Source organism: Hermetia illucens, chromosome 1, assembly GCF_905115235.1.
Source record: "Hermetia illucens chromosome 1, iHerIll2.2.curated.20191125, whole genome shotgun sequence".
In the NCBI taxonomy this organism is placed as follows: Eukaryota; Metazoa; Arthropoda; class Insecta; order Diptera; family Stratiomyidae; genus Hermetia; species Hermetia illucens.
In genome coordinates, this window is record NC_051849.1 from 49342431 (window position 1) to 49368808 (window position 26378).

The window sequence follows — 26378 nt, forward strand, 5'->3', positions numbered from 1 at the left end:
GATAAGGGGAGATGTCGGTGCAGAAGATGAAGCCGAAAGTGAGTAAGGGTCAGATTAACTGCTTTTAGCTTAAAATCTTGACTTTTGTGAGGTAAGCTTGTTAAGGTGGCGTTTCTGCGGGTTAAGGACTAGTTTCCACTTAGTGAAGTTTCGATAGAGCTCATCTAAATACGAATTCAGACAAGCTCCGCCGCGTACTCGTGCCCTCCTTCGTGCTGGTCTAGATCATGATGTCGTCGAAATATCGCAGGATATTGATAGGATTGGATGTGAAAGTACGTTTCGGGATATCTGCAGCAAAAAGTGAGAAAAGCATTGCGGAGCGAACTGACCCTTCCAGCTTAATTGGTGTAAGGTGATGATAGTTGCTGCTGAATTTTTACTTCAAGAAGACTGAATATTAATTTACAGAGGTGCGGATGGAAGTGTAATGCATTGTTTAGCTTATAAACGTATTGCGAAAAGTCAAAAGCTTTCCTTGTATCAAGGAGGCAGGCTATTGTAGGTGTATTGCGATTAATTCCAAGCAAGACATCGGTTTCAGTACAAGGAGAGCATGCTCAACCGAATGACCTGTTCGGTTGGCGAATTGGAAGTCCGAGATAGACTTATTTCTATCGCAGCGCTCATGTGCCATTAACTGGATAGTCTGCTGGAAGATTTTCGCGGAGGTTGAAAGGATAGAGATATGCCTGTAGCTATCTGGGATTAGAGGATTTTGATTTTTTTTTGGGATAGGTGCGATCTGAGCGCATTTCCAGCTCAAGTGAAAATTAGCGTTCAGTAAGCAGTGGTTGAATATTGTTGACAGGGAGGAGCTGATAGAGACAGAGCATTTTTTAAGGATTCTGGGAGGAATTTCGATCGATTTTTTTCCACTTGGGATTGGGAAAGAAAATTTGGCGACTTGGCCTTCTGACCGCCAGTGTTAATCAATAAGCCACCGCGATCATACCACTTGACACCCCTTGATTTTTTAGGTATACATCAAATTCTTCGTCCACGCTAATAAACCAACTACTTTGGATAAACTTGAGACCAACATTCGATAGGCAATTGTCTGGTCAACGTCGTACATATTGTACTAACTTACGCAAAATCGGGTACCTGTTTCAAGGTATACCAGCAAAACTGAGGCGACCATTCGAATGTGCACTATTGCATACACAATGATATCATCCAATAAACATCCAAAATTATTTCCTCCTTTTGTTATGGATCAGGGGAGTCCTAAGTCCGCATCGACTTGATGCCAGACCGGGAAAAATGGGGAGCAGCTTGCTCCCATTCTTGATGGTCCACGGATTCCTCTTTTTAGGTTTAACACTCAAGTTTCCAAAATTAAAAGAGGAACGAAAATGGCTACGGTTTCTTACCAGGGCAGAGGCGACTCTTCGGATGCTGCCTCACCCCTGCCCTGGGAGCAGCGTGACCGAGCGACTCGCAGATGTTATGCGCTCCCTTTTATAATTCGCAAAACACGACGAGGGTGCAAATTGCCCCTCTTGATCTCTAACAAAAGGAAGAAATTGGTTAGCTCCGGCCAAGCTTTTGGTCTGAACTGTAGGCGGATTCACGTAGAATATAATTCGCACCCTTGTCGTGTTTTGCGAATTATAAAAGGGAACGTGTGTATACGAAACATTGTCCTCTATGTTGGTGCGAAAGTTGGTACACCTAGGATAAATTTAAGGGGGGTTTTTCAGTAAATTTCTAAAAGTTGGTAATATACTATTAGTAAGTTTATTTGAACAGATATCGGAACGGGACATATTTTGAGGCCTAGATTTCATATCAACGCACTTTCCTGATTTTTTCCAGATTTTTGGGTTGGGTAACTTCCAAAAATGGGTCCTGTCTCACTTTAAGTGCATACATTTTAACTCCTTACTCGCACACTTTGAATTTATGGAAAAACTAATATCAGTTCCGAAAAGTACTAACCGAGTCCTTTTTTTTGATATCCCACAGGACTATATGCGGTGAAACAAAATTTTAAATCCCCCCTTTGCAACCCACCTCTAAACTCTACCTAAATTTATGTCACTCGCTGTATGCGTGGGATTTCATAGTTCCCATCTGTCAGACAGACAGACAGACTGACAGTAAATCGATTTTAATAAAGTTTTGTTACCTTAAAAAGCTCCATGTACCAAAAGTTGGAAAAAAGTGAAAGTATAAATTTTGTTAGTTCTCGGCATAGACGAGAAGTTGGTCGCAGTCCTCAAAAGCTTGCTGAGTGATAGCTCCTACATGCGGATTAAGGAACAGCCCATGCAATTTTCTCGTGAATCTAAAAAATTGAGTTCGCTGGGTAGCAACACATTACTTTACAGTATATGGCCCTGATAGTTGGCACATTTATTTAATACGCAAAAACGCAGGAGCTCTGTCCTCCCTTTCCCCCCGACCTTACAAACTTTTCCCTCAGCAGATGATATTAGCGGCAGCAAACTCCACGCTCATCACAACTTACGGCAAATAGATAAGAGTGTTAGCAGCGTAGGACTCTTTCTTGACACTTCATTTCGGCTGACATCAGTGTCTGCATATTTCGCAAACAACACCGTTCCATCAATTTCTAGGCGCACAATCCTCCGTACCACTGAAATAATAAAAAAAAACTTGTTGTTTCTTTTTCTTTGCTGTAGCTATTTATTCTTGCAAATACCGATATTTCGGGAACCACTTGTTCCCTTCATCAGTGCGAGCAAGTCTCCGTACTTCGACATTCGGACAACGAACCGGCTAGACACCGTGGGAAACCTTACTTCAGGAAGTAAATAATGAAGGTTGCAGCATCAATCAGCGGCGCAACTTAGAGAAAGGAAATATAGCTCATGAAACTTCATATGGGGAAAACGGTTTCTCCAAACTAGGAAGGAAGTATGTGTTTTTTTTTTGGTTTAGGGATTGAGGAATCCTACGTCTGCATCAACTGGATGTCGGACCGAACCAAAGGAGAGCAACATCCTCATGGTCCATGGACTTCTCTAGGAGCAGTTTCAGTCACGCTACCCCCAGGGCAGAGGTGAGGCAGCGTTTGAAGAGCTGCTTCTGCCCTGGTACGAAACCGTAAGCCGTCTTCGTCCCTCTTTAAATTGAAGTAGGTGTAGTCCCTAAGTCAACAAAGTGCTTACAAAGAACACGACATTGCAGGTACTTTGCGAGACTCGCACAGCTACAACTATTGAATCACATCTAGGCTATCTATTGGGAGTAGATTCCGCACTTTGGTGCTCCTTGTATAAAAATGCCAACAGGAAATCGACACCACTATGGCGGAGCCATGTCAGCGACCGGAAGAGAGCGAGTCGCCCCGAGGCCGGTGGTGGCGAATTTTTCAAATTTTGAGTTGGCCATGGAATCAGCGTTTGTTTGTTATTTTAATCTCGTACGTGCTGGACATTTGTTTTTAAAATATTTCTCAAGCAAAAGTAAATTTCCGTGTAATAGCACATTTTACAATCAAATCATAAGTGGAATAATTATATTTCACTAAACTACCTACCTTCATTTAGATCGAACGGGCTGTTGGATGCTTTAAACAACTGAGGATAATAGAGATGAGAAAATACAAGTTTAGGACTGTTAATAATTTATCCTTCCTAAGGTTGAGGATCACAACCGATAAACCCCTATAACGATGAAATCCGCGCATGATTGTTGATCGTCAATAGAGCGTATTTTAACTTACAAAACCTGTTCCGTTCGAAATTTCTCTTACTGTACAAGACCTTATTGTATTCTTCGGAGAGGGTATGAGGGTAGTTTATCGGCGATAACACGATCATCTGATTATTAATAAAATTCGGCTCAAGTGGTTGCGGTGGCTGTGTCACTTAACCAATATGGTTGAGGATGATTTAGCGCAGAAAGTCTTTAAAGACCAATATCTATGGTAACAAAGAAGACGAGGCAGACCCTGCCTGCGTTGGAGCCATGGCGTAGGCCAGGGCGCTTGGCAGCTTTTAGGGACATCGAATTGGTGGAACTCGGTGCAAGAGTGGGCCTAGAGTTCCGCTGTTGATGATGATAATGGTGGTGCATGCTTCCGACTTCATATTCTTTTGAGATCTCTCAATATGCAACGATATTTTGTACCGCCATTTATCTTAGCTTTACCAGAATGCTGGTTGCCGAAAAGTTAAAACGGTCCGCATTACATTTGACGGCCGAGAGTTCGTTCCCTTACGAGCACACGCAGCAAAAATATCGTACGGAAGGTAAGGTGAGATCAATGTCAGCACCTCTTACCTTACCACCTGCTACGCACATTCTGAGGGCAACTCCTAGATCTGTTGATGACCATGGTCTGGTCGATCTGAGTGAGGGTCATAAGCTATTAAAGCCGGAGGAATGGAATTAAATTGTGTAGTCGAGGAATCTCCGCTATCTTGCTAAGCCGGATAGCCTCATACGCGCAGAGCATCATTGGCCCATACCAAAGAGGCTTCACTCCAGGCAAATCAGCAACAGATCAGATTTTCTCTCTGCGGCAAGCGATGGAAAAACTGTTGGAACATGAACATCAGTTGCACCATCTTTTCATCTATTTTAAGATCGAGCAGGCGGCGCGAGATCTTGAACTGCACATCAATGAAGGCAAGACAAAGTACATGGTGGCAACAACGTCAGCGCCAAAAACCAACGGTGGCACTGGTCAAACGGGAAGAATAAAGATAGGAGACTACAACTTTGAGACCGTTGATAATTTCTCCGATTTAGAGTCAAAAATCACAACCGATAACAGCTACGATGATGAAATCCGCGCATCGTTGTTGTCAGTCAACAGAGCCTATTTCAACTTACAAAAACTGTTCCGCTCCAAACGTCTCACCATAGGGTCAAAGCGCTTACTGTACAAGACTATGATCTTGCCAGTCCTCATGTATTCCTCGGAAACTTGGGTTCTTAGCAAGAAAAATTTCAAACACTTGTCTGCGTTCGAGAGAAGAATCCTCCGAAGAATTTTCGGCCCGCTGCATGAGGATTGACGATTCCGTATCCGGCTGAATAGGTTACGGTGGGCGGGTCACTTAATCCGTGTGGATGAGGATGATCCAGCCCGGAAAGTCTATAAAGGCAATATCTATGGTAGAAAAAGAAAACAAGCCAGACCCTGTCTAAAATGGAGCTATGGCGTAGGTCAGGTCGCCAAACAACTTTTAGGGGTATCGAATTGGTGGACATCGGCCAAAACCGGGATGTCTGGGGTTCCTTATTAAGGTAAGCCTAGACTGGATACAGGTTGTTGCGCCGTTGATGATAATGATGATGATGATGAGTAGAGGAACCAGAGAAATAAAATAGGCAGAATCTGAAAACTATTCTATTGTTGGAATGCTTTAGATGGGGCTAAAGCTGGTTAATGGAAATGCTTAGATTCCCTGTCGTCGAGATACTGAACACAACAATGTATACTTTAATGGAGAACAACGATTTTTTACGAATGATGCCAAAATGAAAAGTGACCCACGATCCTTATTTTTGCATTCAAATTAGTCAGTGAAAAGGCACACAAGAGTTTATCATGGTCAGATATGTGAAGCTGCACTAAAATGCTGGCAGATTTCTGTGGCCAATATTTACATTCTTTTGGCTTCAAATTAACCTTTGTTCCCAGTGTTCATCAAAGTTAACCCAAAACAACTCAGGAAACTTCCTGATATACTTCACACTATTAACAAAAATAACAATAATAAAGCAATAGAAATTCATCATTTCCTGGGGAGAACGTATTAATGAATAAAAAGACAATTTACATACTCGTAACATATGCATGTCACTGAATAACCGCAATGAACGTTCAAAGTCTGAATCCAGCTCCTACAATATTTATTAACTGCCGGACAAAGGTGTGATTATTGATAAGAACTATTAATTTTACTACGCGGATGGGTTACTATTGTAGACGACAACCTGTTATATAAATTCAATTAAGGATCTAATTTCAACATATAAAAGTAGGAACCTTTTCCAGAAGGAATTCGAAGGAGTCATAGTGAGAGAACTTCCAGATGTTATATCCGCGTAGGTTTAGGTCTAGTTAGCTCGGCATTTGAAATTAAAACTGGCTGGATCCCGGTTTACTTTGTAAGATTTTTTGGAAAGCGTCAGAGAAATGCTGGAGAGCTTCGCTTTAGATGCCGAAGTTTTCAACAATCCCCTTATTAAATGGCAGCTTGTCGCTTTGAGGTTGATGGGGTTTATTTTTGCACGTTCAGATTCCTTTCAAATATTTCATTTTTGTCGTGGGATTTTGGTATCGATTTCAGTGTTTTTGCTCTTTTGTGCCCAGGTAAGTTGGATTCAGTTTCCTTCTAAAGGATGCATATATTCACATCTGTCTTTCACAATTCACATCATATAATATTCACAAAATTTGTTACTATTAATTTGTTTGGAGGAGTTCGAAAAGAAAGAAAAATTTTCTAAGCAATTATATGTTCCTAAGTGAAAGAAATGGTCATGATTGCGTACTTTCCCTTTTTGTGAGAATTTTCTAAGAAATGCATGTGTAAGACTCCAATGAAAAAGGCATCGCGAACGTTAGCTTAAAGCTCTCATATCGTTGGAGTTGATGACGATGATGGTTGCTTTTACCTGACGACGCGATCACCGAGCTGATGAAGTGTCAGCCTCCAAATCTCCTTGCCCCAGATTTGAATCGCGATAATGCTTGTTTACATTTTTGTACTTCTCCTGCTTTTGTGAGCTTATCATTAGAGCGTTATATGTGATGATAACGAAACTGAAATCCAATCTCATTAAAAACAAAAAAAAAATAACAATAAGATAGAAGATACCGTTTGGATTTTCGATGATCCACAAAGAAGTGAATAGTACATACCAGTAAATGACAGTGTAATACAAATTTAATAGAAAATAATTAGAGGTATCGAAAGCCAGTACTATACTATGCTAATGTTCTCTTTGTGCTGCTATGTGGAAGGTGACCGCCACTCTTTCCCGAAAGTTTCATGCTTTAATCGACTCATGTCTGAATCATGTCATCGTATTACTCTGACCTGGAACGAAAATGAACAATCTTGTCGGCACACCATTGGGGAGGTTAATCAGAAGGTGCTAGTGACAGTGAATAGGTCACATATTGGCAAAGAAAGGCAAGGCCATGTCACGTAGCAGAATCTTCTATGGGAAGGTGACCAACGAATGGAACACCCTAGAAATACGCAACACAGGAAAGTATAAAAGGAGGAGTATAAGTTCCTCGAGAATATTTACAAGCAACGCAAATTCATTTGAAGGTAGGTGTGGCTAACGCCCAATGTAATGTGGTTAATATAGTTAAATGTGCAGATCATGGGTGCATATGCTTCGACAAATATTCCTCCATTAGTGCATCGACTTGATTACAACCCCTAAAGCATAAGTTTTGAGACACATTTCCCGGGCGAAACTGCGACCAACGTAGACTTTTTAAGTTTCACTTAAAGTCACACTCAAAGTGAGATAGATCTTGCTTTAGCATTCGTTTTGACCGGACTGAAGCTACGTAACCTTCTGTGATTGGAAAGAGCTTGAAAAACTCAAGAGCTTTTTCCATATTTCCCCGATTGAAATGTCTTTCTTTTCAAAAAAATTGGTTTTGCGTAGTCTCAGATTTTTTTGAGGAAATCATAAGAAACCATTGATCAACCTTCGTCTGAAGTTTAAACAATAGCAAGTGCCTGGCAAGAGTTGTTTCAAAAGCAGCCGGGTTAAGATTCCTGATCGACATCGGAAAGGATACTTCTTTCATTTTCGTTCTTTTATATAACAACACGCAATCCGCTAAATATAAATTGTTTGGACAAACAATTCTGCTGCCGATACCTCTGGAAACTCAGATTTTCGCCTTTTTTGAATTTCGGCATCCTCATTTAAAATCCTCCGAAATTAAATGGCAGATGAGCAATTCGTCGATATGAAATGGGATTGCGCCCTCCTGAAAATTTATTGACATCACTAGATTTCCCAAGTCACCATAATTGAAAATGAAAAACGTCTGTCCCCAAACATTACAGAAAGTTCAACAGACGCAAAACAAAACCAGGTTACGCCAACAGAGTACAACAAATGGATCTCAATTTCAGTGTAGTGTCAGTATTTATGAATTGCTTCTATCGCGGCAATCATCGTGATTATAAAACTGAAGCATTGTCTAACCACCAATAAAACAGAAAATAGAATATTAGAAAAGAAAGGAAAAGAAAACAAAAATTTTCTTGACGAAGGATTAAGTAGAAGGTGTACATCAAGGATTAAGTAGAAGATCATCTATCGGTGACAGGATAAAAAAGATAAGATAGTACAATTCGAGTGATATGCTTATGAACTCATGCCGCATTGGCAATTATACTTAAAGGAACCTGTAACTATGCAGTCTTCAACAACTATAGTACATTAACAATGGTTATTTTCCCACCATTTGGAAAATAACGAAGTTAGTTGCCATTAAGAAAAAAGGCGGCTCTCACAACAAAACTTCAGGCTTGTCTCTCTCCGTTCTAACTTGGGAAAGCTTTTCGAGAAAGCATGGACAGTGAGGTTAGTCCAACATTGCGATCAGAAGACCATTATTTCAAACCACCAGTTTGCGTTCCGGGTCAAGCACGGGACTCAACACGCACTAAGCTACCCTCACTACACAGTGAGCAGCAGACTTAACGTCAACGACAAACCCACTGTAGTGTGTGCATTAATTCTTGAAAAAGGCATTTGATTCCGTATGTGTTAACGGACTCATATTCAAATTAGTTAGCATTGAATTCCCTATCCCTATCCCCTAGACTTGTAATAAGCTTCTGTGAAGATAGTCACTCTTACGTCAGCGTGCGAAGTGAATAGTCCGGTCTCCTACTCGTGACTTCTGGAGTACCGCAGGAATCCATTTCAGGACCTACCCTTTACAACATTTTTACGGCTGACGCTTCAACCCCAGATGGAGGCACAGAACTATTATAGTTTGTCGACGATATACTCATCTTCTCGTCTGCCTCCTATTTATCAGATCTCTGCATATACTACCAAACTTGGAGCATAAAAATCAATAAAGCAAAAACACAGGTCATCACTCTTCGGAGAAAATCTAGATACTTGTTATCTAGATCTATCCACAGAAAGGCTAAACGCTCAAAACTACGCATCGGGAATACAGTAATGAGCACTTCACAAAAAATTGAATACTTGGGAATGCTATTTCATGAACAGTTAAGATTCAATCCCCACCTTGAGCTCGCTCTCAGCAAAGCACGCGGTGCAGTAAGTAGTATCTACTCTTTTCTTCGTAAAATAGTAGGTAGGTAGGTAGGTATCAGTGGCCGCTCCGAGGAGCCCAATTAGCGCTTTGGTGCGCCGTTTTGATGCCACAAACTCCTAAGACCATGACTGTTGGACTGTAGGAACAGGGAAGCAGAGTCCAGCTGGCTCGGATCTTCAGAGCCAGCCCGTAGCATTCACGAAGGAAAGCAACTCTCCGACCCTGCAGCTAGAAATCTCACTGAGGTCCCCAAAGAATGGTTTACCCAGTGTCCGCAGCCTGACTCGAGCCAGAGCTGGGCAATCGCAGAGAAAGTGCATGAGAAAAAAAAAATAGTAGGACTTTACACTAAAACTAAGCTGACTCTGTATAAAGTCCTTACAAAACTCATTCTGTATTACGGAGTCCCTACATGGATCACTTTCTAGACCAGAACTATGAAGAAATGTGAGTTCTTCGAGCACAGAATCTTAAGACACTCGTCATCGAACAATTGGAAAGCCAAGAAATGAGGCCGCAATGCCGAAGTGTACCGACGAGCAAGAATAAAACTGCTTCGAGAGTTCGCTCTCAGCTTGATAGAAAGATTCTTCGAAAGAACGGAGAATCATTTCAAACCACTTATGAAGCAATTTTATCTGGAAGGTAACTCCACCCCATTGACCACGTTCTTAAGACCTTGCCAAATTGTGACCGCCGAACTAAAACCTGCCATTGTCTCCCTCTTCAACACTCCTTGCCTAATAGGGGTGCATAGAGGATAAACGTAAAATTTGTAAGCGCTATTGTAAATATTAGATTTAAGTATTATTATTAGACTAAGTTAGAATAAGTAAGTAGATAAGCCTTCTCGCGCTCTAGGTGCAAGGGCAGTTTTTTAAATAAATATGTTTCTCTTACAACTATATAATTGGGAAGATCTATGTGTAGAGTAAATACGCAAAGTTAAATCAGACAAGGTCGGCCAGGCCAAAAACATTTGTAATAGCCACCCGTTTCTAATAAATATTTAAGATAGATAAGCTACATTAAAGCTAGAAATAAAAAATTATCTGTATTCAAGTTTAGACACTGAGAAAATAAATGATTTTAAAATTTAAAAAGAAAACTTGGAACCACTTTCGGTCAAGCTGAGGCCTAGACAAAACCGTCAGTCGCTCTTATTGCTTATCTGATTTTGTATTTATGGGGCTACAGCTAGAAAAAATTTGAAATCGTAGTCCTTAGAGGCTTGTTATTTATACATATTCCCACTTTTAGTCTTATATTTTTTATGAAACAGATGCTGCTTCTATCTTTAAAAAATGATTTTCTTTTAACAGATTCGAAGCATTTGGCTCCATTCAGACGATTTGGAAAAATTAAGTCCAGCTTTGTGTGCCAGCATTACTTACGTTAACGTGTGTACAAGGATCGTTGCATTTTATTGTTATCGAGAAAGTAAGTTGCCTAAATGAGGTATTTATCTTCAAAAGTTCAAAACGCATACACCATTCTTATAGCTTGTTTTGTATTGCAGATTAACTTTTCCTTGATTATTTTTATTTTTACCCATTTCATCCGTTTCATTTCGTACCGCATCTAAAATGTATAAGTGAGTCTAAATAGTAACACTTAACGTATCATTTCACATTGCTCAAATTAAGGCGGTCAACTACCCTTTGTTGCCATATCAGCCACAGATATCCTCATATTAGATGTGATTGTTATTAATGACTTTATTTACACTTTCAATATTTAAACAATTTCAGTCAATTCAATTAATATTCAATCTTTAATTAAAATTAATGCGAATCCGCAGGGGGTGCGCATGTGGCGACGAACTTTATTATATTTCTCCTTTGACATCCAAAAACAATTTTCGCTGTTTCTTGGTGTTATGTCCAACACGACTCGAAATAGCATACAGCACTGCACCGCCAGCTGAAATAGAGGGGTTTCGACGAGTGACCCCGCGGCGGGCTACTCGGCAGCGGTCTACTTGCGGACGTCAGAACCTAAAGTTGATCCTATTTAGGGAATGCCTAAAAATGTAGCGTCTACCAGCTGTTGCTTGGTTATTTTAGACGCTTGGATGGCTGCTAAAGACTACACAACCACCTGCGATTCTTTGGTCTTAGGACCAGACAGGCGGGTTTAAGTTAAGTTCGCCATACCTAAGAACCTTCTTTGGTGGAAAGCTCGCGATTTCTTACACCTTGTCTGAGTCGGATTCTATGCCTTCAGGAATGATGTAGTGGACTAGAAATTTCACCTGCTGCTGGTAAACGCCATTGTCAAAGAGACATTGAAAAATGTACTCGAGATGTGCCAAATACTCGAACTCAGTGGAAAATGCCACCAAAAAAGTTATTCAGGTACAAAAAACAGAAGTCAAAGTTTCATAGTGGATAGTGAATGAATCTCAAGAAGATCTTCATCGCATTACATGGACCAAAAGTCATCCGCGTGAACTCCAAGAGTCCGGAAGGTTTGCAAATTAGCATGTTTGAAATATCGTCGGGAGGTACAGGAATTTGATGGTAATCCTTGGCGAGATCCCAGTTCGGTAAAGCTCGACAGTTTGCTAAATAATATGAAAAGTCTTACATGAGTGGAATGGGTTACCGGTCCGGAATCATTTGAGCATTTAAGCGTTTATAATCTTCACAAGGTTGCCATTCGCCGTTGGTCTTGCGGACCAAATGGAATGAAGATGACCCACTGCTGTTGAAAGCATGCATGCTTAAGTAGCTGTTCAAACTCTTTCCGCATAACAGCGAGCTTCTGGGGTGGATGGGCCAGTAGTGTTGGTACATCATGCATAACTAGCGGAAGTATAGTAGTAAAGTTGCGATATTTATGGGAGGCTGCACAAATACGTGGTTTGGCACCGTCCCACCATCGTTAAAAATGATGGAAAAAATGTTGATGGAAAAAATGTTGAAATTTGAAGAGAAGTTGTGGGGTTTATCAACGATCTATCTACGCTATATATTCACCAGTAGCCCATAGTGGCATAGGAAGTCTGCGCCTGATACGACAACAAAGATTTCAGCTAAAATGAAGGGTCACGAAAGGTTCCTACGCAAGGCTAGACTCACGACTACGCCTGTAGTCGTAAGTGATGATGCGTGTGGAGTTTGCTGCTGCTAATTTTAGCTGCTGAGAATAAGTTTGTTGAGTCTGTGAAAGAGGAGGACCTAGACCTCCGACTCGTGTAAGGCGACGTCTTGTTGCGATTCGATTAGACGTCGCCTGGTCACTCAACGAACTCAATTTTATGGATTCGTGAGACAAGTGCATGGTCTGGTACATTTAGTGGCCTGATCAGCAAACCTGCGATGATACCAGCACACGTCTGAGTTCAATGCGCACCGCGGCTAGCCTAACGGCAATTTTTTAGGCCGTATGTCGAACGTGTTCACGACCACTCCCTCCAAAGCAAAGTATTAATCGCCGCCGGCAGTGTGGTCAGATTGCCCGTAAGTGCGGCCATTAGCTTTCTGAATTCGCCTACGTCGGCCATCTCGCGCAAATTAAATCTTTATACTTACTTTATATCTTTATACTTATTATTATTATTAACGCAGATTCTTTATTTGAATCGTGTTACAATATTGCTGTGGAAAATTATACTTGCTTAACAGAGCTACGGCTGATGACAGAACTCCTGTTCTTTTCGTATTCAGTGTATGCTTTCCATTTATCTTATACCTACGTAACTGGCATGCTTATCTTATGTTGTTGTACTCTTTTGCTTGGGATTCTTTTTACCTCGGTAGGTCATTTATTGTGCGTATAATGTATGCGGTTTTGGTGGTCTATATGCTATATGTTGATATTTTTATTTGTGGTGCTTTATGAGCCCTTAGCTCGCAACACCTCCGCGACCACGGACACAAAGACTTCAGCAGCTCAGACTCAACCTTGTCCCCGCCCAGCTGGCTGTGGATGCAATCGCCACGACTTCAGACCCGCTAACCAGATATTCAGCGTGGCTATTTCACTAACTGACGACAGGCGCCTAATAAACTGACCCTTTAGCCGGGCTCTTCGTCCAGGAAGACTAACGCGTGTTTGAACTTAGTGGCGCCTGCCGTGACGCCCGGCAGCGCGAACTGCGCCTCCAACTTAAGAAACCACGGCTACGGGTTTCACCGCCAAAGTGGTGGAAGGTCTCGTGACCTCCCTATTATCACGTGAAATATCCTTTCACCAAACAAGAACTTGGCCGGAGCGCCGCGGTGGAATAAATCGGGGCGCAAGGAGCAAAGGCGACACTGCTTTGAGTAATTCTGCCCAAAATTGATCGCCCAATAAAGTGTAAGGACACACGAAACGTTACGATGAGTTAGAACGAACTCAAAAGGTACATTTTCGTTTTCGAAGAAACAGAATACTAAATAAAATTGCAATGCATTTCAAACAAAAAAACTAAATAGGAAACAATAGGAAACTCTATTTTAAGGACAACCACCAACCAATCACATAACAATTGTTAGCTGGTTGTAGATTTTGAATTTTCTGCGGATTATATGAAGAGGAATACCTCAACGTGTCAACTAACAACTTAACAAAAATACTTAGAACAACACAACATCGTCTGTTGAATGTTGGCTAGGTCACGAATCTCGACGCTATTCTTATTTAAGAAATGCGGTTTTTCTTTTTGACTTAGATCTTTTTGAGAAAAATTCTGGCTGGAGCACAATGCAAAGTTAAGGTCACTTCTCGAGAGAAATTCTGATTGGTTCATTCCCTTAACGAAACATACAAAAAGGCTACCCCATATTGCTCCCTCTCCGGCCTTAGTGGCCCTTGTAACTTGCGAATTATGTTCAATAACTTGCTTTATTATAGTCTCCTCCCGGAATTCTTGAAATGCTGCCATCACCATTTTCGCTGTCGAAAATTGTTCACCAAACTGTTACGATCGCTCCACTACATGATCATATCGTGTTACGTCACTCGTGAAACGCAATATTTTTGTCTCCATTACCGCGAGACACCGTCCATTATCTTTTACAGTCGACCAATAGTCAGAAACATAGAGGTCAACTGGACGAACGATGCTCCGGTAAATCACAGCAGCTGTGTAGGATATAATATAGAACATGATTCTACTAAGTTTCGTGGAAATCGCACTATTATTAACAAAGTTATAAAAGATCAAAGTTGTCGCTTCTGTGTAACTTTAAGATTTTGAATGTCAGTATCACGCGAAAGTGGATATTCTGAAACAATATATGCATATGTACATTATGTACTGGCTTCTAATGGGATAAATGTCCACTGAAATGTTTTTTAAAAGAAATACACAAAACCTTTCATACCTGAAGCGTCCAGCTTCCGGTTTCCCGACTTGTATTTTTGATGAAGATAGATTTTGTTGGTTTTTTGGAGTTTTGATTCTATAGTTCGCATATATTCTTTCCTAGACAATAGCAGGTAATCATGTTTTCATTCGCAGGATATAATCAAATATTAACAAACGCTAAATTTGCATTGAAAAGGGTTTTGGCAACAAGTTTACCAAAAGAGATTCAAATATACAACAGTTACATTAAATATATCACCACAATGAACTACACCATTATTGGGCCATTCATAGTAGCAGGTCTTTTGGTTTGTAGCGAAGGAGTGTACTTTATTATCCACCAGTCACAACAGTGGACGCTACAGCAACAGGTATGTAAAAATACCATGTTACTAAATACAATTAAATTGTTCATATATCTAACTTTATTTACCAAAAAAATTTTTTATCTCCTAAAGGAAGAAAATTCGACAAAGGCAAAAGGAATGAACCACTTGTTCGTTTTGTACTGTACGGGCAGCTTGAGTGAAAACTTCTTTTTCACCTTTATTTTACCATACTATATGGTACTCATTGGGGGATATTCTTTGTTCACTTGGCAAACTTTCAATGTGGCCATAATGCGATATATTTCTTTTCGTATAGATGTAGTCAAATTCAGGCTTGAAAACATATCAGTAAGTATCGGCTAAATGTTAATCTTTCTTAATATAATTCGAGAATTTATAGAAATGGATTTCATCTAAGTTATCACTCATAAGCCCGAGGAACTGGAGAGAATTGTATATGACTTGCGGTTTCGTCCCGGATAGAGGCAACTCATCACACGCTGCCTCACCTCTGCCCTAGACGCAGTGCGACCCAAGTGGTTACAAGGTGGCTTTTGCTCCCTTATATTAATTCAAAAACACGACATGTGAATTATGAATAAGACAAAAGTCGCCTTGGAAAATTCAGGCCTAGGCCGGACGAGGTTAAACTAGAATTTTGTTTGAGAATTGGGGAATTCCTAAGTCTGTCATCCACTTAATGGTGTACCGATAATGAAAGCAATATACTCCCAGGGTTGTGGTACACGGAATCCTCATTCTTGGGCAAGCACCCAAGTTGCACAAAGTATATAACTTCCGGTTTCATCCAGGGCAGAGCCATTAAGTGGATGACGGACTTAGGAATCCCTCGATTCCCAAACACAATTCTAGTTTAACCTCGGCCGGCCTAGGCCTGAATTTTCCAAGGCGATTTTTGTCTTCACTATAATTCATAGACATATCATATTTTTTAATTGATCGCTCACGCTGCTCTCCCCTGGACGAAATCGCAACTTAGAAATCTCTCTGCAAATGACAAAAATTAACCCCTTTGACTTCTTTTTCCACAGAAATACGCGGGCAACTTATTAAAGGAATTACATCCCAATAAAAATCGAAAACTTGCCCCGTCCCATCCTATACTTTTGAAGTATGTTCTTGTCAGTTGCGTGGAAGATCTGACTGAAATTAAATGGTAGTTATCACATCACAATTAAATACATATATGAACAATATGTTATGTAAATATGACAACTTTTTTATAGTTTCGCCGGCGATTACGAATATGTTTCAAACGTAACTGTTTTCATTGAATCTTCAACGACAAGCGCTTTACTGTGCGGGCAATTATATATCATGACCAAGGTAAAGATACGTACTAATATCTTCAAAATTAAATTTTCTGATGTTTTCTCTAGGATTGCACTGGAATATATGCGCTCTGGAGTGTTGTCACTATCGGAATGCTCTGGAATTATTATTGGCATGCTAACGAAATATTGTATAAAGTATGGCATTTACTCAGTAACAGCCCAGTTCCCTATTATCTTTTTCCCAAAAAGCTCAACTATAAAATCTGAAAAAAATACCCTTTTTTTAGAGCCACGAAATAACCAATGCGTTATACTCGTTCAACTGGTACGCAGTGCCACCTTCCCTTCAAAAGGATATTGCTATATTTATGGGGGCGTCGATGAGATCAATAATTATGAAGAGCGGTTTCATATATGTGAATATGCATTCGTTTTTTAAAGTAATTATCTAGCTTTTTACCTTTTTTGTCTATTCAATTATGTGCTTTTTCAGATATTGACTACTTCTTATAGATACTTCACACTGCTTCGAAATTTTGCAAAATAATTTTAGAAACTTGGACTAAGCCGCATCTTTATAAACTTTCAATAGCTGATACTGGCATTAATTAATATAATTATTATTTGTAATTTCGTTATTTATTAAAATAATAATAATAATAATCGTTGGCACAACAATCCATATTGGATCAGGGCCTTGAAGTGTGTTAGAGCACTTCATTCAAGACCGCAACGGTACACTACAGAACACTGTAGGAGGCAATGTGGTCACCATTACGCTCGCCCGAGATTATTACCCTGATTTGACTCAGGTACTCATTCACAGCTGAGTCGACTGGTATCCGACGTCAAATCACGATACAAATCCCACTGCCGCCAGCGAGATTTGAACCGTGACCTTCCGTACGACAGCCTTGTGCTCTAACCACTCAACTATCCGGACAATAGGAATAATAGGAATCCAAAAAAGTTTACGTTCCAAATCCATAGCATGATATTTCCTTTCCATGTATTATTTATTGGATTTTGAAGTTATAAAATTGCGCGGTACTATTCCCAGATACTACTCCTCGCTAATGTACATAATAGGATTCGTTACCATCCATAAATATATTTACCAAATTTCAAACACACAGAATATCGCACTATTTCAAACACAGGTGGGAGGATATTTATTGAAGCAAGGAGGGATAAGACCAACTAAAATAAAAATCTATTTAACAAAAAATATATAAAATGAAGTATGGCGGATGTATCAAAACCGCTTCGTATCTCTGTAGGTATTCATCAAGGAAGCGCCTTCTGACCACTCCCCTTTGTTCTTGTTATGGACACCGTCACACGGGATATCCAACGTCCAGCGCCCTACACACTGCTTTATGCAAATGATGTTTTCCTAGCATCTGATAGCAAAAATGATCTCGAGCAACTTGCCCAAAAATGGAACGATCGCCTCATGCAACATGGTCTCAGATTGAATCTAAACAAAACTGAATTTTTGACGACCGATCCCCATGAAACAGACACAACCACTGTCAGCGGCAGTGACCTGCCCAGAACTGAGCGATTTAAATACCTGGGATCAACGCTATCAGCCAATGGAGAATTGCGTTATGAAATTGCTTCACGCAGTAACGCAACCTAGATGAAGTTCTTTGTGATCGACGTATCAACGAACGTCTCAAATCTAAAATTTACCGCAATGTTGTCCGTCCTGTCGCCCTCAATGGTTCTGAGTGTAGCCCAAATATAAAAGACAATGAACGGCGTCTTGCGGTAGTGAAGACAAAGATGTTGCGTTGGACTAGTGGCGTGACATGTTTTGATCACATCCAAAGTGAGGATCATTATGGGGTTGCACCGATCGTGGAAAAAAATTCGAGAAAGGCGTCTTCAATGGTATGGTCACGCAATTCGTGCTAACGGGAATTCACTTGTCAAAATTGGTCTGAACATCGAAGTCGATGGTAAACGACCAAAAGGCATGCCGAAACAACGGTGGTTTGATCCGCTGGATGGGAAACGATCACAACAAATTGAATGGCAAAGAAGTTTGATCACTTGTCCTCACAAACTTCCATATTTGCGTAGCACCTGGCTATCTGAATTCTGGCGATTTAAAGATATAACTTAACGCGTCTTAAAGAATACCCTAACGACGAGTGGACAACACTGTACTTATTGCATATTATACTATCAATCCAGTCCGTTGCACATTTTGACGATAATTCCAGAAGAAACAGGACGAAAGACTATATTCATCCATTCCTAAAAAAATATTAGAATTCGAATCTCTACCCCACCACCCCACACTACTCAGATGCAGCTTATTCACGTCGCATTGAATATATGCACTGAGAAATTCGTCTCCAGTATTGACTGACCATGATTTCATGTGATCAGCCTTGGATCAGCCGATCGTGGAAAATAAAACCTTTCTAAAACTTTTTCACAGTCTATCTCTCTATCTACATGTCACAGCCGCTTTTGCCAGAAACAGTTATACCAATGAAGAAGTTAGAATTGTGACCTCGCATGTATGCAGTGAATAGCATCATCCAATATTGACCTTAACGGGAAGGTATCTGTATCCGGTTTATCTAGAAATATTGGTAATTCTGCTTATAATGAACTTTGAAAATAACCAATGGAAATTCCAAATGATTTTGAAGACATTCAAAGTGACCATATCTCTGCTGGTTGACGAGCGCCGACCTTCTCATAATTTCTCCCAATCTGATTCGTTTTGGACAATCTTGTTATATAATATTTACAGTCAAAAACTCCATGAGTCCTTTTCCCGACCAACCGAACCAGGAAGCTACCAACCCAAAGACGTGGTGAAGGCAATATCCTAGGGCCCCATTAAACCATGATGCTTTTGAAAGCAAAGTGTGTGCAATCATGTGAAAATGAATTGCTACATCTCCGATTCTCATAAAAGCTTCAAGCAGATCACGTCTCTTCTAGCACAGGTTGCAGCGATGACAGCCTGTTGCATCACCATTTATAGTCCGGCCCCTAGATCGAGCACCTTCAACGCTTTATGTGAAGTTTGCAGGACTAATCCCGACGCTGCAATTACGGCTGGGACTACTTCGATCTTTTGTAGTCTCAATGTCTGCTTCACATCGTCCACCAAGGGGCCGTAGTTCCGGATTTGTTTTTCAAAGTATTCTGATCTATCGTTTATGAAGCACGCTCGGTCATCCTTGAAAAGCAGAACTGGACTGGGTTTATTGTGATTAACATTGTGGTCGGTGGCAATAGTGTGACCCTACATTAGTTTGACTCGATTATTTTCAAAGATTTTTTACGGAGAATACTTCTAATAAGGATGGTAGTTGGCCACAAAGTTATATTTCAATGTAAGGCTTTGATAGTGAATCTTGCAGTTATATTTCAATGTAAGGTTTTGATAGTGTTCCTCTTCCCAGTTGCATAACCTATAACTAGAGTTGCTAGCTAAACATTTCGAATTGAAATACACTGTTAGTGTTGGAGGGTTCAATGCCGACGGCCTTCGTAGGCTTTCGCGAATCTGAGAACATTTTCCAGAGACAGAGAAAGCGCAAACCTTACCATCATATCTTCGGGTGAGGTCTGAGGAGGTCGGGCAGCTGCATATGAAGTACAGGGCCGTTTTTCTTGCTCGTTGCACTGGCTACATATGACCGAAACGACCACTCCGATTTTCTCCATGTGGTAGTCTAAGGGGCAGTGTCCCGTTAAAAGCCCTACTAATGTTCTCATGTCCCACTTCTTAAGGGATAACAAAAATGCCGTTCTAGCGGCCTCGGGTTCCTTCACAATTTCCCCATTCGGCTGTGTGAACCCTTACCATTTCCCCCTTCACAGTTGACTTGACAATAGATTGCCAGATGCTAAAATCTGGTTCTGACCCCAGCATTGTGGAAACCTTGGCGAACCAGCCTGTCAATCTCCTCATTACCAGCCCTGGCACCCACATCAAGAATGTTTCTTTCGGACAGCCAAGTTTCAGCAACATCTGATGATAACTCCATACCAGCTGGTTTGATATATCGTTGCTGTTTAATGCTCATATAGCTGCCCGACTGTCGGAACAGATTCGAATGATGCGATCCCTCCATTTTTGCCGCAAACATTCTTCTGTTCCCAATAAAATGGCATATATCTCCGCCTGGAATATGGTCATCATTTTTCCGAGAGGTTGGGCCAGTTACATACTCGGATTTCGGAAGAACACCCCTGCGGTTGATCCGTTTTGCATAACTGACCCGTCGGTGAAGATTATTAAAACTGTAATCCCAAAAGGTTCGTGGCCATTTATCGACGATTATTCTGTTTTGGGGATTATGACGGAATATGTCTTTTCAAAGACGAATCTGGAATCCATATGATCGGCGATCATCAGAGCCACCTGATGTTTGCCAAGAAATTTCCAGATGGACGCATGAACATGTGATTGCTCATTTTTCCACCGTCAATAGTAACAATCCCATATGCGTCGCTGGCTACTTTCCGTTTTACCTGGTGAAAGTCCCCAGGTCTTATCTATCACAATCCTACAGCTCCTGAGCAATCTCCAGGATTTTTGGCATTGCCCCTGGATATGGTGCTTCGAGGTTAACTTGGAGCCGAAAGGTACTCTTAAATATTTGACTGTTTGTACCAGCTGGATTCATGCCTCTGCATGTAGCTGCCCCGCTTGACGTTCGTAGTGAACATGACTGCTCAGTCTTCCTAGCGTTGACCGTGAGTCAATTATGGAGGCACCAACCGTGGATTACATGCAATGTTGCATTCAAGCGATCACATACTATGTCCGCAAACTTGGGATAAATATCACAACTAGGTCATCTCTCTGTGAGCAACCTCTAATACAACCTGTCTCAATAGGCTTCTGTCCGACCAATATGTGGATCTTTCTCCACTCTAGCGTAATATCCGTCCATGGAGTGCTGTGTTCGTGGATTTGCCTTTTTGGCTTTCTCTGGTTTCGAAATAAATATTACCTTCACATCATGCCAGCTGATTGGAATGTAAGCGTGTTCTTGGCAAGCACGGTATTTATTCCGATTATGTAGGCCCAAGGCATATATTCACTCAATTACTAGAGTAGAAATATGCCATCCGGGCTTGCACATTTGCATCTATGGAACGAGTACATGCCGCTTCACTCACTCCCGTGAAACTACTTTGCATGCCAGAGTCCAATCTTCCAGTTGAGGGCTGTATGTGTCCTGCCTGGGAAGTGCACTTCAAGCAAATGGTTTGCCGTTTTCTCATCGCCAACTGCATGCCTACTGAACTGGATGATGGAATCCAGAAACCAGCAGAGTTGGTTTCCTTTCTTTTTTCCTTTGGCATGTTATTTGATCGCGTCAATTTACAGGTAAGTCACTAGTGGCTGACGGTATAATCGCCAAAAATTCCAAGGATGATTCTGTTAATGCTACGCCAAAGAACCGAAGATAGTACCCAACCGTAGTAAGTACTGTCTTCACGTCTCTGGTGCCACATTAACAGAAGTTTCCAAAAATTCTCGATTTTTTCGAACGAGTAATGGGAAAGCAGTCAGCTGTGCCACAGAACACTAATGTTTTACAACCCGGTGCTTATTTCCAACGGTAAGGACAATATCTGGAGGGCAGCCACTGAAATGCCAAGTCGGCTTTTTGTAATTCATTCGATAGACACTTCGATTTGCCTACCCTGAATCACGAATTTTTTAACGAGGCTTACTCGAACATGCCTTGTAAGTTAAGGCTTAAGGATACAATCGAAATCTGCCCTGCTTGTCCCAAGAGGCCACTAACAGGGATAGAAATTTTGTTGACTAGCAACCAACAAATCACGTCAAATTACGAAACAGTTTGTGGCAGTTTGTGAATTTCTACACTTTATCCCACCTCGTCATTGTCATTGGTGGGGGACTATTCGAGCATCAATCAGATCGACCACTTTGTGATCAGCAGTACATTTAGAAGTTATTTAGGTGCCGGTATTGCCATAATATATTCCGAATCGTTATATGCTAGTCGGTTACTTTCGCTGGTTTGTTGCTTCCACCAAATCGCAACCCCGCAAGTTCAACAACGATCACTTGTATAATCCAGCTCTTGCTCAACATAGGAGAAGTATCTTCCTAATGGAACGGTAGATATACTCAGTAATCCACTGGAGATATCGGTGCGGAGCTTCCAGGTCGTCGGCCTCGCCCCGAGTGTCGTCACAAGATCTGGTTGACTGTGAAATCGTAGAAAAAAACTGATGAATGGAAGAGATCGAACACTCTATCATTGTAACGAATACGGACTGTTCCTCCAAACAGAATTGAAATTATCTTGTTCATCAATGTACTCAAACAGAATAACGCCGAGGTGGACGATCTCCCCGCAGAGTTATTTATCGCTGCACCTACAGTTTCTGCAGATCTACTATGATACTTCTACTCATACAGAAATCTTGGGAATTCGAGGCCTGATGGGAGAAGGGGATGCTCGTTAAGATTCCTGAGAAGAATGCACCGTTTTGCGTGTGACGATTGGAGGGGTATCTGTATGCCCCCTGCCGTTGCAAATATAACAGCTAACATAATCCTAGCACGCATCAAAGAGCATTTCATCTGAAATAGCTCTTGCCACAGAGTCTGTGGTTATTTGGTATCTCGGGAACAGGGATGGCCCACTGACAGCATTTGTTCCAGGAAAATTTCTGGTGGGTGTTTCATGGTGTTTGTAGTTGTACCCAATCGAGGGCGAAGCTCTATGTGGGCTCAAACATGGGGTTGTACTGTACAACTCGAGCGCTGTACGCCTTAGATGTGGCAAGGGCTTTAGATATACCTCGCATCCACTGGTGTGAATGTTGACCCTGCACTCAGTATAAACCATAACCGGCTGTGACGGTCACATCAGTACTCGTATTGTGGTCTTTAAATCAATGTCTTTCTGAAAAGGACCATGTGACCTTCATCGCCACCAAATTGACTTTAACTTGGAGGACGAAAAAAGATGATTCCGGTTAAATATTTACTGGTAGCACGAACACCGGGCTTATGGTATCTACTTATGAGTCTAAATATACTTGAGTAGCGGTAACAGCGTGGACTCCTGTATTCCTACCTTGATTTTGAAAGTAATTATTGCTATTATTAACGATTTTCAGAACTAATTACAACCATATATGGTACAATTGTGTATTTGTGACATGTATTCATTTAAATTCTTTTTGACGGTTGATTGTATATGTGTCTGGGCCATATACCACCTATACGATTCCTGCATTCTCACTAATTATCTGAATTTGAAAATTCAACACCACTTCCATACTTGCCAGCAAAGCTCAACATTTGCATTTCAAAGAAAATAACCGTAAAGTACATAAATCTACCATATCCAACTGATGGCAAACACAATTTCCTGAAGCTTATTTACATATGAGTACATCTCCTTCACATCCAATTCCGTTCATGACTTACGCTCATACATTTTACTTTTGTAGCCAAGCAAGACGAATATTTCGTTGCATTGGCGAAGGAAAGAGATTTTTAATTTCGTTGTCGGAGCAATATTGGAGTGTTTCCCTTAGGATGACAAAGTCCTCTGAAAAAGAAGTGAAAACTTTTCGCGTTAAAATTTATAGGCGAATATATATGAACGAATTCCTCCTTATTTGCAAAAAACACAGACAGCCAGTTTTCGCAAGCCTCTTTTGAGGTGAACTTAATAGCACTAAGAGCGTTTTGCATGGACCGAAAGAGATGGTAATCACTTGGTGCCAGGTCCGGGCTATACGGTGGGTGCGATAGGACATCCCATCCAAGCTCCAAGCTGGCGGGTCATCAAAGATGTGTGAGGCCGAGCGTTGTCCTGGTAGAACAGAACACCATTCCTATCGACCAATCCTGGCTGCTTCTGGTCAATCGCGTGCTTCAAACGGTCGAGTAGAGGACCGAATTGAGGGTCTGGCCATAGCTGAGCAGCTCATAGTGAATGACTCCCAATCCAATCCCACCAAACACACAGCAAAACCTTCCTGGCCATCAATCCGGGCTTGGCGATGGTTTGGGCCAGCTCGCCGCGCTTCGACCACGATCTTTTTCGTTTGAGATTTTTGTACGTGATCCACTTTTCATCACCAGTCACCATCCGCTTCAAAACTGGGTCGAATTCGTTCCGTTTCAGCAATGCATCGCAGGCGTTAATTCGATCCAAGAGATTTTTTTCCGTCAACTCGTATGGCACCCAAACATCCAGCTTGTTTTGGAATGCAATCTTCTGCAAATGGTTCCAAACGGTTTTATGGTCCTTGCCCAGTTCCTGGCCAATCGAGCGAATGCTCACATGCCAGTCTACTTGGATGATTTCGACGATTTTATCGGTTTCTACGACGATTGGCCTACCTGTACGGGGCGTATCTTCGACATCCACTATACCAGAACGAAATCGATCGAACCAACGCTGTGCTGTGCGAATCATTACAGTATCGGACCCATAAACTTTGCAAATTTTTTTGGCCGCCTTCGTTGCATTTTTATCTCTCAGGTAGTAAAAATGTAAAATATGACGAATTTCTTGCTTGGTGGACTCCATCTTTGACGCGCTATAACTTGAAATTGAAACGGACGATCATAAAACTGTCAAAGAGACACCTGTAGCCCAGAATATCGTCTTCAAATCGCCGTATAGTATGACCCGATGCGATAAGTACAACACAAGACCACAACACAACCTAATATTTAAACAAAATGAATTTGGTTCTATAGAAGTGGAGTAAAAAGCGAAACTATTCTGCTGTTCCAAAGCTACATACGAAAACCTATTGTAATCATTTCTGTAAATTAGTACTAAAATTTGAAGGCCAAGTTGCACATTCTTTCCGTTCCAAGTTTCCTTTTTTTCGGAGTTAATAAAAATAAGCCCAAGCCTCTCAAAACTGTCCATCAGCCTGGTGTACTTCACATCGCTCAAAAATAACGATAATAAATAAAGAAGCAGAATTTCTCTATTTCTGGGATATACTTATTATTGAAAAGGACACCGTTTACATACTCCTACGTATCTCTCCATAATACGACGGAAATGAATACTCTACAGTCGGAATGGAGCTTATAGAATATTTAATAATTGCAGGGCAAAGGTGTGATTATTGTTACCAACTACCCATTTTATTACGGCAATTGTATTATTACTATTCTAGCTCACAATCTCTAATGTAACATTAACATTATTCAATGTTAACAGAATGATATGAAGGATTCAGGGGCTAAGCATATGAAAGTAGTAGCCCTTTTTAGGAAGAAGAAGTTGAAGTGCGAGAATCCCTGTAATATTGATTAGCAGATTAATAGGTCAACTCATCCAAAACTGGAATCTTAGTTCATTTCATAACACTTTCGAAAAGCTTCGATAAAGTTTGATATCAGTGAAATGTTGAATGGCTTCGCTTTAGATGCTGAAGTCTTCAGCAATCCCCTTATTAAGTGGCAACTCGTTACGTTAAGATTCCTGGGATTTATTTTTCCACGTTCAGATTCCTTCAAATCATTCCATTTTTGCCGTGGAATTTTGGTGTCTACTTCATTGTGTGCTTGTTTGTGCTCAGGTAAGTTGAATTCATTTTTTCTAAAGTGTACATGTGTTCACATTTGTGTTTCAAAATCCACTTCAAATAATGTTCAATGAATTTGCTATGAAAAATTTATCTCCACTGGAGGAAAACAGAAAAATGTTCGCGAAGTGGCTATGCTATATGTGCTCAAAACGAAGAAAATGTAATCTTATGCGTTGTTGAAGTCAGCACACACGCGAGGAAGAAATATTGATTGCAGTGTCGTCAGTTGGGATCTAATAGAATCTTTAGTGAAAAATAGCACCTGCTGTTTTTTCCTATGTATTATTTCCATATAGTAGCGCTAGCATGAAAAGTGATCACCACTATTACTCAAAAGCTCCTAGGTTTCATCAATTCATGTTTGCGTCGTTTGGTCAGGGTGTCCTGGCCTAAGACATCAACTTATGAAGAACTCGGTCGGAATGCAGATACCGATGGGTGTGTCGAATTCTCGTAAATTCGTGGAGGGAATTGTATTCCGGAACTAATAATGAAGGCGTGTGGGTGTGGGTGTGGTTGACGCGCGGTGCTTTACATTGGGGGCTATGGCAACCGAAACAATGTTAATAATAGTAAGATTTCCATCAAAC

At 40.9% G+C, this 26378-nt stretch overlaps 1 protein-coding gene across 1 annotated transcript; it reads left to right on the forward strand.

Annotated features, from left to right (window-relative positions):
• The first annotated feature begins 8716 nt into the window (after positions 1-8716).
• On the forward strand, positions 8717-16790 carry LOC119646765 (odorant receptor 56a-like). The gene is made up of 9 exons (XM_038047344.1): positions 8717-8732; positions 10588-10705; positions 14718-14935; positions 15023-15241; positions 15946-16070; positions 16141-16240; positions 16294-16383; positions 16476-16628; positions 16682-16790. The coding sequence occupies exons 3-9, from the start codon at positions 14828-14830 to the stop codon at positions 16733-16735; spliced, it is 849 nt and encodes a 282-aa protein (XP_037903272.1). The 5' UTR covers positions 8717-8732; positions 10588-10705; positions 14718-14827; the 3' UTR covers positions 16736-16790.
• Positions 16791-26378: the final 9588 nt, after the last annotated feature.